Raw genomic sequence first — 17,302 nt, 5'->3', positions numbered from 1 at the left:
AATGTGCTATGGAAACAAGAGGGAAGGGAGGGCTGGTTAAATGTTTGCAAACTTCTGGGCAGGTTGAGCAATGAGGTGGGTGGGTGCATTCCCAGCTCACTGACTGTACTGAGATTTATGAATGGGGAAACTGACCCCCTGGGATGATTGACAGCCCTCACTCAAGGGAACTGGAGGCCAGGACTATAATTCCCAGCAGGCTCTGAGGGCTGCTGTGGACTACAATTCCCAGCAGGCATCGGGGTACCCCTTTTTTCCTCTCTCTCCTCTCACTTTACCCCCTCCCCAGGAGCGCAGGCGCGGCCCCGCCCCCTCCGCACAGGTGACGTCGCTCCCCAGGCACCAGGGCGCCTGTGATTGGCTGCTTTCTGGCCGCAGCCCTGTTCCATATTCTGAATGGTCAAAATGTAATGCTAAAACCAGAATTGTGATCTACAATATCTTATAGTATCAAAATGGCGACAGTCATTCAGAATCCTTTAAAATCGTGAGTATCTGCAATATTTCTGCGTTGCATTTGCAATTTGCCCTGGTCTCTTTTGCATTGGCCAATACTTTAAAAACTTGCATGCAATATAGGCTTTATATAATTAATAATATGCAAAGTGCATAGCACTCAATAATTTTCTGCACCCATGGAATAATGGAGCTTTTTTTTGCAGGCTGCAAATTTAATGCAATTTTTTTTATTGTGTGTCATTATTCCTTTATTTAGGGGTAGTTTCTTTTTTTTCCCCTTCCCCTTCCTCTGGATTTCACCCACTTCCAAACTCTTTTGATGCAGAGTGCCTCTGCTCACCTTAAAGGTGACTGGCTGTGGAGGAGTGTACATGGTAGCCCTGTGTAGAGTGTGTGGTGTTACAGTGTTAGTTAATGGGTGTCTGATCAAGGGCTGAACCGCAGCGAGCCGCTTCTCTTTAATGAGAAGTGGGTTTGCGGCTCGCCAGCGCCACCCGGTGGGCGGTGACTGTCAACCGCAGCTCCATTAAAGGCGCTGGCGAGCACCAGGAAAGAATACTCAGCCGACGGAAAATATCCCTCCCCACCTATTGGATAGATTTTACAGAACCAATTTTTTTTCATTTTTAATCACTTTCAAAGATTTTTTGGCATCTTGTTTTAAAATAATTCGGTGTGTAGTGGTTAGGATAGTACCAGTGACATGAGTTCAATTCCCACCACTGCCTGAATGTTTTTCCCCATTACCGCGTGGGTTTCCTCTTGGTGCTCTAGTTTCCTCCCACAGTCCAAAGACGTACCATTTGGTAGGTCAATTAATTATTGTAAATTGTCCTGTGATTAGGCTAGGGTTAAATCAATGGGGGGGGGTGGTAGGAGGGCTCAGTGGGCTTAAATTATATTCAAATATAATTCAAATATTTATGTTCAAATATTTTTCATATAATGTGGGGTTAACTTGAAGTCTATTTTTGGCTGGCACAGATTTGATGGGCCAAGTGGCCTCCTGTTTGAAAAAAATGTTTTCGCTGCAGGAAATTTCTATAAGAATTTGCGTCAGTGATTGTTGGTACATCTGGGTGCACTGGAGCTTGCTTTCAGCTTCAGAACGGTATCACTAGGACTATTGACACTTGAAGCCCCTGCCTCACCTGTCTTGCTGCTGTCGAAATGCACTGGGCAATCATTCCACTGTCCCCTTCCCGTCCTGCCGCCTGTAATTTCGGGTTGAGATAAGACCCTGCAGTTCACAGCCCTGCTCTCAGTTGGCCCCTCTCCACCATGGCCTCCCTCCTACACTCTGCGTCCACCAATTTAAACATTCTTGCCTTCACTTTCAAACCCTCCTGTGCCCTTGGTTCTTACCCCTTCCGGTATCTGCAAGCCCCCTGCATTCCTTCATTCCTCTCTTTGCCACTGGCATCTCCTCCTCCCCCTTAACCCCTCCCTATGACCCTTTTCCTCTCCCTCTTCCTATATCCCTCATCCTCTCTGTCTCTCCGTCCCTTCTCTCCCCACTGTGTTTCTCCCCCCCACCCCCCGTGTGTGTGTGTGTATCTCTCTCTCTCTTTCCTCCTCTCTGGGTATATCTCCCTCTTCAACCTTTTATCTCTGTTTCTCCCCCTCTTTCCAGCACCCACTCCCACGTCTCTGTTTCACTACCCCACCCCAAGGGGCCCAGCCCCAACCCATCGGAATCCCACACAGAAACCCTCACTTCCTCCCCAGGACCCTTGTGGAATCCCTTCTGTCTGGGGCCCTGCCCCTCACCCCTCCCTTCCCCAGGGCTCTCTCTCTCTCCATCTTCCCCGAAATCCCTCTCCGCTTCCTTCTCGGAAATTCATACCTTCCCGGGGATTCTCTCCAGCCTGGATCAGCTCAGTGAACCGATATCCCACCTGGAAATCTGACGTTCGACTGCTGAATTCTGTGGGAGCAGGCAGCTTGTTCTTTTAACTTTGTAAAATATCTCTGTGGCTAGGGTTTCCTGCATGTTCAACATTACTAAAATATGGGCCAATGCTACATGGTGTTTCGAGATTGCAATTCAGTATGCTGATAGAACTCCTGCCCTGCATTTGGTACGTAGACTGCTGCTGCATTGAGTTTGGAATTTAATAAAACATGGGCTTGTGTTACAGTGTTCCTGATCTGTGTTTAGATGTTTAATAAATGTAGGCTGGTGTTTCTGGTCTGCGTTGGCATTATTTGGTAAAACACAGGCTGGTGTTACTGTGTTTCCAGTTTGTGTTTGGCATTTAGTAAAACACAGACTGGTGTTTGGGTGTTTCTGGTCTACGTTTGGCATCTAATAAAACACAGGCTGGTGTTACTGTGTTTCTGGTCTGTGTTTGGCATCTAATAAGGCACAGACTAGTGTAGGGTGTTTCTGGTCTGCGTTTGGCATCTAGTAAAACAGGGGCTGGTGTTACAGTGTTTCTGTTCTGCATTTGACATTTGGTAAAGCACAGGTTGGTGTTATGATGTTTCTGGTCTGTGTTTGACATCTAATAAACCACAGGCTGGTGTTAGTGTTTCTGGTATGTGCTTAGGTGTTTAATAAAACACAGGCTGATGCTACAGTGTATCTGATCTGTTTTTGGCATCTGGTAAAACACAGGCTGGTGTTACTGTGTTTCCAGTCTGCGTTTGGCATCTAACAAAACACAGGTTGGTGTTAAGGTGTTTCTGGTCTGCGTTTCACGCGGTAGAGTAGCGGTTTGCCTAATGCTTTACAGTGCTAGCTGTGAGGTGGAGGTTTGACTCCTGCCACTGTCTGTAAGGAATTTGCACGTGATTATGTGGGTTTCCTGCCACACACATTCCAAAGACAAACCGGTTGGTAAGTCGTGGGCATGCTGTGTTGGCGCTGGAAACGTGGTGACACTTGTAGGCTGCCCCCAGCTCATGAATTTCAAGTTCCAGGGTGTCGACGTCTGTGAGGATCTGTCCTGGGCCCAACATAACGATACAGTCACAAAGCAGGCACCACAGCAGCTATACTTCGTTAGGGACTTGAAGAGATTTGGTTTGTTACCAAAGACGCTTGTAAATTTCTACAGATGAACCGTGGAAAGCATTCTAACTGACTGCATCACCATCTTCTCTTGGGGAGGGGAGGAGTGCTACTGCACAGGATCAAAATAAGCTGCAGAAAGTTGTGAACTCAGTCAGCTCTATCATGGGCACTAGCCTCCATGGTGTCCAGGACACCTTCAAGGAGCAATGCCTCAGAAAGGCAGCGTCCATCATTAAGGACCCCCACCACCCAGAACCTGCCCTCTTCTCATTGTTACCATCAGGGAGGAGGTACAGGAGCCTGAAGACACACACTCAACGATTCATGAACAGCTTCTTCCCCTCTGCCATCCGATTTCTGAATGGACATTGAACCCATGAACACCACCTCACTACTTTTTTATTCTCTTTTTGCACTATTTATTTAATTTAACTTCTAAAATCTATTTCTTACTGTAATTTACTTTCTTTATTATGTATAGCAATGTACTGCTGCCACATAGCAGCAAATTTCATCACATATGCTGTTGATATTAAAGCTGGTTCTGACCCTCGGACTGTGTTGGGTGTTGATACAAAGGACACGTTTCACTGTGTGTTTTGGTGTGCCTGTGACAAATAAAGCTAATCTTTAATCTTTCAAATGCAGGACGCTGTTGCGGTGTTTCTGAGTGTGTGCAGCACTTAATTAAACACAGGCAGTGTGTCTGGTCTGCGTTTGAAGCCTGGTGCAGTGCGTGTAAGAGCGGTAATAGCCTGCACAGTGCAGTTTATTATTCCCCAGTATAAGCAGCAGTCATTCTCCAAGGGGGCAAACCTCACCCATTGTGTGAGTGTCTGGAATGCAGTCAAATCCCAGCAGGAGGGATTTAGCAGCGCCCGAGGAACAAAAGACCTGCATTTCCATAGCACCATTCCAGATGCTTCAACACACTTTGCAGCCAGGAGAGAACACTGTGGAAGCACGGTCACAGCAGCTGACTTGTCCAAAACTCTTCAACACCCCTAAACAACGGATGGAGCGCACATTTGCGGTTGGGGATCACAGACTGGTTCCCCACACAAAACGCTGAGCAAACTCAACAGGTCAGGCAGCATCCATGGAGAGGAATAAACAGTCGACGTTTCTGCATTAAACCCTTCGACAAAAGAAGCACAGAAATGAACCCTTCAGCTCAACTAACTGTGTTGATAATCAGGTGTTCAGGCCCGAGACATTGACTGTTTATTATCGACAGAGGTGCTGCCTGGCCTGCTGAGTTCCTCCAGCATGTTGTGTGTGTTGCTCTGGATTTCCAGCTCCTGCAGATTTTCTGGTGTTTTTTGGTTCTCTAGATTTTGTTCATAATTTATATTTCCATTCAACCCCTCATGTCTCTGCCAGTCCCCAGCACAGCCCCATTCACAGACCCTTCCAGTCCCCAGCACAACCCCATTCACAGGCTCCCCCATTTCCCAGCAAAACCCCTCCAATTCCCAGAGCAATTCAGAGGGCCCTCCAGTTCCCAGCAAATCCCATTCACAGATCTCCAGTTCCCAGAGCAATCTCACTCACAACATGTAAGCAGACCATTCAACCCAACGAATCGTTGCTGACCTAGACGTTAGACTAGTCCCACTTATCTGCCTCTGGCCCATATCCAATCTAAATCTTCACTATCCATGTCTCCGTGTCTTACGTCCGTTTTCCTCCTCTACTGACGTTCACGATGATGTTCTCCTTGTATCTTCCCTCGCAGTGACATCTCTGTCAAAAGGAACTGTGTTCTGTGGGCCCCCCCCCTCAACCTGGTTAACTGTTCTCAGGTGTCACAGAGTGTCACAGTGTTGGAAATAGGCCCTAGCACCCCCCCCCGCGTGATTCCACCCCTCTCCCCCACACTCTGGATGGGAATTAGCCCACACACCTGCTCATCATTGGGACAAGGGAGGAAACCAGAGTGCCCCAGGGGGAGTCGTGCAAACTTCTCGCACAGACAGAATCGAACCCGGGCCTCAGGCACCATGAGGCACCGTCTTTGCCCACTGCGTCACTGTGGCCACTGGAGAATTTCCCCCATGGGACACAGACCTGTACGGGGGGGTGAGTGAATGGCTGGTAGAGGGCAAAGGTTGCATCCAAGGGGCAGAACTGGGGCAGCACAGTAGTGTCGTGTTTAACACACGGTGTTCTGGCTGTCAGATGTGGCGTTCCCAGGTGGATCGAGATGCAGCTGCTTAGAGACCGTATTAGGGACCTGGAGCTGTACCTCAGTGATCTTCGGTTTGTTAGGGAAAGTGAGGAGGTGATAGACAGGAACTACAAGGAGGTAGTCACTCCAGGGCTACAGGAGACAGGTAAGTGGGTGACTGTCAGGAGAGGGAAGGGGGAACGTCAGATAGTGAGGAGGACCCCTGTGGCTGTCCCCTTCAACAATGAGTACTCCATTTTGAGTACTGTTGGAGGTAATGACCTACCTGGGGGAAGCAACAGCGGCTCTGTCTCTGACACTGAGTCTGGCCCTGTGGCTCAGAAGGGTAAGGAACAGAAGACGATGGCAGTAGCTGTAGGAGACTCTGTAGTCAGGGGGTCAGACAGGCAATTCTGTGGATGTGAGAAGCAAACACGGATGGTAGTTTGCCTTCCAGGTACCAGGGTCCAAGATGTTTCTGAACATATCCACAATATCCTGAAAAGAGGGGGAGAGCAGCCAGATGTCATGGTACATATTGGTACCAACGACATAAGAAGAAAAAGGGAAGAGTTCCTGAAAAAAGAATACAGGGAGTTAGGAGGGAAGCTGAGAAGCAGGAGCTCAAAGGTAGTAATCTCGGATTGCTGCCTGAGCCACACGACAGTGAGGATAGGAATAGATTGAGCTGGCAGATAAATGTGTGTCTGAAGAATTGGAGCGGAGGGGGGGGGATTCAGATTTCTGGATCACTGGGGTCTCTTCTGGGGCAGGTGTGACTTGTACAAAAGGGACGGGTTACACTTGAACCTGAGGGAGACCAATATCCTTGCGGGCAGATTTACTGGAGCTGTTGGGAGTGGTTTAAGCTAATATGGCAGGGAGATAGAGCTGAGGATGAGCCAGCAGGTTTACAAGTAGATGATGGGTGTAATATGAATGTAAGGAAGGACAAGCCAATGACTGGGTACAAATGCAGACAGAACGAAGAGTTAAATTGTACCACAGAGATGAAATTCAAAAGGGCAAACAATGCAGGATTGAAGGTGCTGTATTTAAATGCGTGTAGCATTCGGGATAAGGTGGACGAACACATGGTGCAATTTAAGATTGGTCAGTATGATGTTGTGGGCATCATTGAGTTGTGGCTGAAAGATCATAGTTGGGAGCTTAACATCAAAGGATATACTGTGTATTGAAAGGACAGGCAGGAAGGCATAGGTGGTGGTGTGGTTCTGTTGGTAAGAGATGGAATTACATCTTTAGAAAGGAGTGACATACGGTCAGAGAATGTTGAAACTTTGTGGGTGGAGTGAAGAAAATGCAAGGGTGAAAAAAACAATTATGGAAATCACAAATAAATAAATAAAAATAGGCACCCGTTAGTCTCGTGAGACCATGGATTTGTACCTTGGAAGGTTTCCAGGGCACAGGCCTGGGCAAGGTTGTATGGAAGACCGGCAGATGCCCATGCTGCAAGTCTCCCCTCTCCACGACACCAATGTTGTCCAAGGGAAGGGCACTGGGGCCGATACAGCTTGGCACCAGTGTCGTCGCAGAGCAATGTGTGGTTAAGTGCCTTGCTCAAGGACACAACACCCTGCCTCAGCTGAGGCTCGAACTAGCGACCTTCAGATTACTAAACCGACGCCTTAACCACTTGGCCATGCGCCATCACAGGAAATCATATATAGGCCTCCAAATAGTAGCCAAGATGTGGGGTTGAGATTGCAAAGGGAGCCGTAAAAGGCTTGTAATAAGGGTAATATCACAATTGTGTTGGGGGACTTCAATATGAAAAGGGACTGGGAAAACCAGGTTACTGTTGGATCACAAGAGAGGGATTTTGTTGAATACCTACGAGAAGCAGCTTGTGCTTGAGCCTACTAGGAGAAAGGCTGTCTCAGATTGGGTGTTGTGTAATAAACCAGATTTTATTAAGGAGCTTAACGTAAAGGAACCCTTGGGAGGCAGTGATCATAATATGATTGAATTCATACTGCAGTTTGAAAGGGAGAAGCATAACTCAATGTATCAGTATTGCAATGGAATAAAGGGAATTACAGAGGTGTGAGAGAGGAGCTTGCCCAGATGGATTGGAGGAGGATACTGGTGGGGATGTTAGCAGAATAGAGGTGTCTGAAGTTTCTGGGAATAGTTCACAAGGTGCAGATAGATATGTCCCACAGAAGTTGTTCTCAAATGGCACGGCTAGGCAACCATGGCTGACAAGGGAAATTGAGGACTGCATAAAAGCCAAGGAAAGGGTATATAAGGTAGCAAAAGTGAGTGGAAAGTTGGATGATTGGCAAACTTTTAAAAACAAAAGGCAACTAAAAAAGCTATAAGAAGGGAAAAGATGAATTATGAGGGCAAATTAGCCAATAATATAAAGCAGGATACTGAAAGTTTTTCAGTTATATAAAGAGATTGTATATTGGACCATGGAAAATGATGCTGGTAGGGTAGTAACGGGGACAAAGAAAAATTGTAGATAAATTTGATAAGTACTTTGCTTCAGTCTTCACTGTGGAAGACGCTCGCTGTATGCCAGGAGGTCCGTGAGCGTCAGGGAGCAGGAGTGAGCGCCATTGCTCTTACAAAGGAAAAAGTGCTCAGCAAACTCAAAGGTCTTAAGGTGGATAAGTCACCTGGACCAGACAGACTACATCCCGGAGTCCTGAGAGAGGTTGCTGAAGAGATAATGGATGCATTGGTCCGGATCTTTCAAGAATCACTTGATTCTGGCATGGTCCCAGAGGACTAGAAGATTGCAAATGTCACACCACTCTTTAAGAAGGGAGGAAGGCAAAAGAGAGGAAATTATAGGCCAGTTAAACTAACCTCAGCGGTTGGGAAAGTGTTGGAGTCTATTATCAAGGATGAGGTTTCGGGGTACTTGGAGACTAATGATAAAATAAGTCAAAGTCAGCATGGTTTCTGTAAAGAGAAATTTCCCTGACAAATCTGTTAGAGTTTTTTGAGGAAGTAACAAGCAGGGTGGATAAAGGAGAAGCAGTGGATGTCACTTACATGGAGTTTCAGAAGGTGTTTGTTAAGGTGCCACACATGAGGCTGCTAAATAAGATAAAACCCTATGGCATTAAAGAAGGGATACAGGATAGAGGAATGGCTGACAGGCAGGAGGCAGTGAGTTGGAATAAAAGGGCCTTCGCTGGTTGGCTGCCGGTGACTAGTGGTGTTCCTCAGGGGACAGTATTGGGACCGCTACTTTTCACATTGTTTGTCAGTGATTTAGATAATGAAATTGAAGGTTGCAGATGATACGGATGGAGGGGTAAGTTGTTGCTGAGGAAGCAATGTGACTGCAGCAGGACTTCGACAAACTGGAAAAATGGGCAAAAAAGTGGCAGATGGAATACTGTTTTGGGAAATGTACGATAATGCATTTTGGTAAAAGAAACAATAGTGTGGACTATTATCTAAATGGAGAGAAGGTTCAAACATCAGATGTACAAAGGGACTTGGGAGTCCTTGTGAAAGACTCCCAGAAGGTTAATTCACAGGTTGAGTCTGTGGTCCAATAAATCCAATGTTGGCATTTATTTCAAGAGGAATAGAATATAAGAGCAAGGAGATAATGCTGAATCTTTATGTTAGGCTGCACTTGGAGTATTGTCAATAGTTTTGGGTTCCAAATCAGAAAGGATGTGTTGTCATTGGAGAGAGCCCAGAGGAGGTTCACAAGGATGATTCCAGGAATGAAGGGGTTAACATATGAGGAGTGTTTGGCAGCTTTGGGCCTGTACTGACTGGAATGTAGGAGAATGCATGGTGATCTCATTGAAACCTACCGAATGTTGAAAGGACTTGTTAAGATGGATGTGGAGAGGATGTTTCCTATGGTCGGGGTATCCAGAACTAGAGGGCACAGCCTCAAAATTGAGGGGTGACCTTTTAGAACAGAAGTAAGGAGGAATTTTTTTTAGCCAAAGAGTGGTGAATCTGTGAAATGCTCTGTTCAGACTGCGGTGGAGGTCGAGTCCGTGGGTATATTTAAAGTGGAAGTCGATAGATTCCTAATTGGTCAGGGCTTCAAGGGATACAGTGAGAGAGCAGATGTATGGGGTTGAATGGGATCCGGGATCAGCCATGGTGAGATGGCGGAGTGGACTCGATGGGCTGAATGGCCTAATTCTGCTCCTGTGTCTGATCTTGTGGTGTAACACTTTACAGTACAGGCAACCCCGATTCAATTCCCATCACTGCCTGGAAGGTGCTTGTACGTTCTCCCCCTGACTGCGTGGAAATCTATCAACCTCTGCCCCAAATATACATAAAGACTTGGCCTCCACAGCTTCCTGTGGCGAAGAGTTTCACAGGTTCATCACTGTCTGGCTGAAGAGATTCCCCCTCATCTCTATTCCAAATGGACATCCCTCTAATCTGAGGCTGTGTCTTCTGGTCTTAGATTCCCCCATCATAGGAAATATCCTCTGCAAGTCCACTCCATCTGGGCTTTTCAACGTTCCATAGGTTTCAATGAGATTCCCTCTCATTCTCCTGAATTCCAGTGAGTGCAGGCCCAGAACCATCAAACACTCCTCATAGAATAAGCCTATATGGGAGGGAAAGGTTAGATTAATCTTAGAATAGGTTAGAGGGTCAGCACAACATTATGGGCCAAAGGGCCTGTACTGTTGTGCAAAACCAATTAAACTCGTAATTGAATGCCTAACTAAACTGATCCCTTCAGCCTACACATTGGCCATGTAGCCACAGACTTCACACCTGGTGCTAGTGACTGGTGTTGGTTTGCAGTCATCAGTATTTGGACTGCTACTTTTCACGGTATATGTTAGTGATCCAGAAGATGAAATTGATGGCTTTGAGGCCAAGTTTGCATACAAAACAAATATATGTGGAAGGAGCTGGTAGTGTTCAGGAAGCAGAAGGACTTGGGCTGATTAGGGGAATGGGCAAAGAAGTGGCAGATGGAATACTGTGTTGGGAAGTGTATGGCCATGCCCTTTGGTAGAAAGAATAAAGGTGTAGACTACTTTCTAAATGGGGAGTGAATTCTGAAATTGGAGGTGCAAAGGGAGTTCTCGTGCAGGCTTCTCTGAAGCATCATCTGTAGGTTGAGTCGATGGTAAGGAAGGGCAAATGTACTTTCAGAGAACTGGAATATAAGAGCAAGGATGTAATGCTGAGGCTTTATAAGGCACTGCTCAGACCACACTTGGGGTGTTCTGGATGTCTTGTCTTCTGATTTCGGAACTCAGAGCCCTCCGATGCATTGCAGAAAGACATCACATGGAAAGATCGCAAACAGGAGAAGATCTGCTGATGCTGGAAATCTGAGCAACACACACAAAATGCTGGAGGAACTCAGCAGGCCACGCAGCCTCTGGGAAAAAACGTACTGCCAAAGCGTCTCAGCCCGAAACGTTGACTGTACGGTTTTCCATAGATGCTGCCTGGCCTGCTGAGTTCCTCCGGCATTTTGCGTCAGTTACATGGAAGGATTGGCTAGGTTGGAAGAGAGTCCCAAAGACATTGGGCAGGGGTGGGAGAGAGTCCTGGGACATTGGGCAGGGGGGGGAGAGAGTCCTGGGACACTGGGCAGAGATTTGAGAGGGTCCCAGGGACATTGGACAGGGCTGGAAGAGAGTCCTGGAGGCAATGGAGGTGGTGGTGCACGTCAGCACAAATGACTTCAGGAAGATGAGAGACATTTTGCAGCATGGCTTCAGAGAACTCGGAAGAAGTCTGAAAAGCAGGACCTCCAGGGTGGTTATCTCCAGTTTGCTTCCAGTTCCTTGTGCTGGAGAGGACATGAACAGACAGACAGGGGATCTGAATGTGTGGCTGAGGAGCTGGTGCAGGAGGCAGGGATTTAGTTTCTCGGACCACTGGGATCTGTTTTGGGGTAAGGATGAATTGTACAGAAGGGACGGGTTGCACCTTAACAGACGGGGGATGAGCGTTCTGGCAGGCAGGTTAGCCACTGCTACACGGGTGTGTTTAAACTAAGTAGTGGGGGGGGGGGAACAAACTGGAAATATAAGAATGGAGTTAAAGGGAATGAGAGAATAAGAAAAGTTAAGAAAGACAACAGATTTGACGGGGCAGAAAGATCAGGAAGGGATCGGAGAATATGGGCAAATGCAATAGGAATCGATGTGAAAGGTGAGGGGAGTAAAAGTATTATTTTAAAAGGATTAGAAGTATTATATATGAATGCACGGTGTATAAGAAATAAAGTGGATGAGCTTGAGGCTCAGTTGGAAATTGGCAAGTATGATGTTGTGGGAATAACAGAGACATGGCTGCAAGAGGACCAGGGCTGGGAAATGAATATTCAGGGATATACAGACAGGTTGGCAGAGGGGGTGGGGTGGCTCTGTTGGTGAGGAATGAAATTCAGTCACTTGCGAGGGGGGGGACATAGAATCAGGAGATGTAGAGTCAGTATGGATAGAACTGAGAAACTAAGGGCAAAAGGTCCCTGATGGGAGTTATCTACAGGCTCCCAAACAGTAGCCTGGATATGGGGTGCAAGTTAAATCAAGAGTTAAAATTGGCATGTCGCAAAGGTAATACTACGGTTGTTATGGGGGATTTTAACATGCAGGTAGACTGGGAAAATCAGGTTGGTAATGGACCCCAAGAAAGGGAGTTTGTGGAATGCCTCAGAGATGGATTCTTAGAGCAGCTTGTACTGGAACCTACCAGGGAGAAGGCAATTCTGGATTTAGTGTTGTGTAATGAGCCAGATTTGATAAGGGAACTCGAGGTAAAGGAGCCATTAGGAGGTAGTGACCATAATATGATAAGTTTTAATTTACAATTTGAGAGAGAGAAGGGAAAATTGGAAGTGTCAGTATTACAGTTGAACAAAGGGGACTACGGACACATGAGGGAGGAGCTGGCCAAAGTTGACTGGAAAGATACCCTAGCAGGGATAACAGTGGAACAACAATGGCAGGTATTTCTGGGAATAATACAGAAGGTGCAGGATCAGTTCATTCCAAAGAGGAAGAAAGATTCTAAGGGGAGTAAGGGGTGACCGTGGATGACAAAGGAAGTCAAGGACAGTATAAAAATAAAAGAGAGGAAGTATAACATAGCAAGGATGAGCTGGAAGCCAGAGGATTGGGAAACTTTTAAAAAGCAGCAGAAGATAACTAAAAAGGCAATTCGGGGAGAAAAGATGAGGTATGAAGGTAAGCTAGCCAAGAATATAAAGGAGGATAGTAAAAGGTCCCGGCGAAGGGTCTCGGCCTGAAACGTCGACTGCACCTCTTCCTAGATGCTGCCTGGCCTGCTGCGTTCACCAGCAACTTTTATGTGTGTTGCTTGAATTTCCAGCATCTGCAGATTTCCTGTTGTTTGTGAGGATAGTAAAAGCTTCTTTAGGTATGTGAAGAGGAGAAAATTAGTTAAGACCAAAGTTGGGCCGTTGAAGACAGAAGTGGGTGAATTTATTCTGGGGAACAAGGAAATGGCAGACGAGCTGAACAGGTACTTTGGATCTGTCTTCACGAGAGAAGACACAAACAATCGCCCAGATGTAATAGTGGCCAGAGGACCTACGGTAACAGAGGAACTGAAGGAAATTCGCATTAGGCAGAAAATGGTGTTGGGTAAACTGATGGGACTGAAGGTTGATAAATCCCCAGGGCCTGATGGCCTGCATCCCAGGGTACTTAAGGAGATGGCTCTAGAAATCGTGGATGCATTGGTAATCATTTTTCAATGTTCTATAGATTCAGGATCAGTTCCTGCGGATTGGAGGGTAGCTAATGTTATCCCACTTTTTAAGAAAGGAGGGAGAGAGAAAACAGGCAATTATAGACCAGTTAGCCTGACATCAGTGGTGGGGAAGATGCTGGAATCAATTATAAAAGATGAAATAGTGGCATATTTGGATAGCAGTAGCAGGATAGGTCTGAGTCAGCATGGATTTACGAAGGGGAAATCATGCTTGACTATTCTTCTGGAATTTTTTGAGGATGTAACTATGAAAATGGACATGGGAAAGCCAGTGGATGTAGTGTACCTGGACTTTCAGAAAGCCTTTGATAAGGTCCCACATAGGAGGTTAGTGTGGAAAATTAGAGTAAATGGTATTGGGGGTAGGGTACTGACATGGATAGAAGATTGGTTGGCTGACAGGAAACAAAGAGTAGAGATTAACAGATCTTTTTCAGAATGGCAGGCAGTGACTAGTGGGGTACCGCAAGGCTCGGTGCTGGGACCGCAGCTATTTACAATATACATTAATGATTCAGATGAAGGGATTAAAATAACATTAGCAAATTTGCAGATGACACAAAGCTGGGTGGCAATGTGAAATGTGAGGAGGATGTTATGAGAATGCAGGGTGACTTGGACAGGCTGGGTGAGTGGGCAGCTGCATGGCAGATGCAGTTTAATGTGGATAAATGTGAGGTTATCCACTTTGGTGGCAAGAACAGGAAGGCAGATTATTATCTAAATGGAGTCAAGTTAGGAAAAGGGGAAGTACAACGAGATCTGGGTGTCCTTGTTCATCAGTCACTGAAAGTAAGCATGCAGGTACAGCAGGCAGTGAAGAAAGCTAATGGCATGCTGGCCTTCATAACAAGGGAAGTTGAGTATAGGAGCAAAGAGATCCTTCTGCAGTTGTACAAGGCCCTGGTGAGACCACACCTGGAGTATTGTGTGCAGTTTTGGTCTCCAAATTTGAGGAAAGACATCTTTGCTATGGAGGGAGTGCAGCGTAGGTTCACTGGGTTAATTCCAGGGATGGCGGGAATGTCATATGTTGGAAGATTGGAGTGACTGGGCTTGTATACACTGGAATTTAGAATGATGAGAGGGGATCAGATTGAAACATATAAGATTATTAAGGGATTGGACACGCTAGAGGCAGGAAACATGTTCCCGATGTTGGGGGAGTCCAGAACCAGAGGCCACAGTTTAAGAATAAGGGGTAGGCCATTTAGAATGGAGTTGAGGAAAAACTTTTTCACCCAGAGAGTTGTGGATCTGTGGAATGCTCTGCCTCAGAAGGCAGTGGAGGCCAAGTCTCTGGATTCTTTCAAGAAAGAGATGGATAGAGCTCTTAAAGATAGTGGAGTGAAGGGATATGGGGAGAAGGCAGGAAAAGGGTACTGATTGTGGATGATCAGCCATGATCACAGTGAATAGCAGTGCTGGCTCAAAAGGCCGAATGGCCCACTCCTGCACCTATTGTCTATTTTCTAATAGCCAAAGGTGGAGGAGGGTCCTGAGGAGATTGGGAGAGGGTCCTGAGGAGATTGACCAGGACTGGCAAAGAGTCTCGGACAGGGGGTGGGAGAGAGCTCCAGAGACATTAACTAGGAGTGAGCGAGCATCCTGAATAGATTGGCTGGGGGTGGGAGAGGTCCTGGAGTGTTTAGTGAGGGTTCCAACAGGTTTTTGGGAGAGGTGAGGGAGTTCCAGAGACATTGGGCAGAGGTGGGAGTGAGTCCCTGAGACATTGGACAAGGGTGGGAGAGAGTCTCAGGGACATTGGACAGGAATGGGAGTAGGTCCCAGGGATATTGGACAGGAATGGGAGAAGGTCCTAGAGACATTAAGCAGGGGTAGGCAAGGGTCACTGGGACGTTGGGCAGGAGAGGGAGAGGATCCCAGAGGAACTGACAAGGGGTAGGAGAGGATCCCCAAAGTATTGTTTGGAGGGTGGGAGTGAAGGTCCCGGAGGGACTGAGAGCATGGGTAGGTTTGAACACAAGGAGGATGATTTTAAAACTGTGGGTCTGATTGATGAAAGCCCGGTCAACTGTTTGACTTTCAAACCCGAGCCGACCAGTGTTTGGGGCGCAGGAGCCCAGCGGTGGTCTGGAGTTGGTGGCCCAGTCTGCTGGAAGCGCACAGGCCTGTGTACCCTGCTCAAACACAAGCAGCTGGAAGCGTACGGGTCTGTGTTCCCTGGTCAAACACAAGCAGCTGGAAGCGCACAGGCCTGTGTACCCTGCTCAAACACAAGCAGCTGGAAGCGCACAGGCCTGTGTACCCTGGTCAAACGCAAGCAGCTGGAAGCGCACAGGCCTGTGTACCCTGCTCAAACACAAGCAGCTGGAAGCGTACGGGTCTGTGTACCCTGCTCAAACGCAAGCAGCTGGAAGCGTACGGGTCTGTGTACCCTGCTCAAACGCAAGCAGCTGGAAGTGCACAGGCCTGTGTACCCTGGTCAAACACAAGCAGCTGGAAGCGCACAGGCCTGTGTACCCTGGTCAAACACAAGCAGCTGGAAGCGCACAGGCCTGTGTACCCTGCTCAAACACAAGCAGCTGGAAGCGTACGGGTCTGTGTTCCCTGGTCAAACGCAAGCAGCTGGAAGCGTACGGGTCTGTGTACCCTGGTCAAACGCAAGCAGCTGGAAGCGTACGGGTCTGTGTACCCTGGTCAAACGCAAGCAGCTGGAAGCGCACAGGCCTGTGTACCCTGGTCAAACGCAAGCAGCTGGAAGCGCACAGGCCTGTGTACCCTGCTCAAACGCAAGCAGCTGGAAGCGTACGGGTCTGTGTACCCTGGTCAAACGCAAGCAGCTGGAAGCGTACGGGTCTGTGTACCCTGGTCAAACGCAAGCAGCTGGAAGCGCACAGGCCTGTGTACCCTGGTCAAACGCAAGCAGCTGGAAGCGCACAGGCCTGTGTACCCTGCTCAAACGCAAGCAGCTGGAAGCGTACGGGTCTGTGTTCCCTGGTCAAACGCAAGCAGCTGGAAGCGTACGGGTCTGTGTTCCCTGGTCAAACACAAGCAGCTGGAAGCGCACAGGCCTGTGTACCCTGGTCAAACACAAGCAGCTGGAAGCGTACGGGTCTGTGTACCCTGCTCAAACGCAAGCAGCTGGAAGTGCACGGGTCTGTGTACCCTGGTCAAACACAAGCAGCTGGAAGCACACAGGCCTGTGTACCCTGGTCAAACACAAGCAGCTGGAAGCGTACGGGCCTGTGTACCCTGGTCAAACACAAGCAGCTGGAAGCGCACGGGTCTGTGTTCCCTGGTCAAACGCAAGCAGCTGGAAGCGTACGGGTCTGTGTTCCCTGGTCAAACGCAAGCAGCTGGAAGCGTACGGGTCTGTGTTCCCTGGTCAAACGCAAGCAGCTGGAAGCGTACGGGTCTGTGTACCCTGGTCAAACGCAAGCAGCTGGAAGCGTACGGGTCTGTGTTCCCTGGTCAAACGCAAGCAGCTGGAAGCGTACGGGTCTGTGTTCCCTGGTCAAACGCAAGCAGCTGGAAGTGTACGGGTCTGTGTTCCCTGGTCAAACGCAAGCAGCTGGAAGCGTACGGGTCTGTGTTCCCTGGTCAAACGCAAGCAGCTGGAAGCGTACGGGTCTGTGTACCCTGGTCAAACACAAGCAGCTGGAAGCGTACGGGTCTGTGTTCCCTGGTCAAACGCAAGCAGCTGGAAGCATACGGGTCTGTGTTCCCTGGTCAAACGCAAGCAGCTGGAAGCGCACAGGCCTGTGTACCCTGGTCAAACACAAGCAGCTGGAAGCGTACGGGTCTGTGTTCCCTGGTCAAACGCAAGCAGCTGGAAGCGTACGGGTCTGTGTTCCCTGGTCAAACGCAAGCAGCTGGAAGCGCACGGGTCTGTGTTCCCTGGTCAAACGCAAGCAGCTGGAAGTACTTTGCACGGACAGACCCTGCTGTGC

At 47.9% G+C, this 17,302-nt stretch overlaps 1 protein-coding gene across 1 annotated transcript in view; it reads left to right on the top strand.

Annotated features, from left to right (window-relative positions):
- Window positions 1-399: 399 nt before the first annotated feature.
- dpf1 (double PHD fingers 1) overlaps window positions 400-17,302 on the top strand; it is a 119,917-nt gene continuing 103,014 nt past the window's right edge. The window contains 1 exon segment of the mRNA XM_072274501.1: window positions 400-487. Coding sequence (XP_072130602.1) covers window positions 456-487 — 32 coding nt within the window. The 5' untranslated portion in view covers window positions 400-455.

Source organism: Mobula birostris, chromosome 12, assembly GCF_030028105.1.
Source record: "Mobula birostris isolate sMobBir1 chromosome 12, sMobBir1.hap1, whole genome shotgun sequence".
In the NCBI taxonomy this organism is placed as follows: domain Eukaryota; kingdom Metazoa; phylum Chordata; class Chondrichthyes; order Myliobatiformes; family Myliobatidae; genus Mobula; species Mobula birostris.
This window is presented reverse-complemented; position numbering and strand designations above follow the sequence as displayed.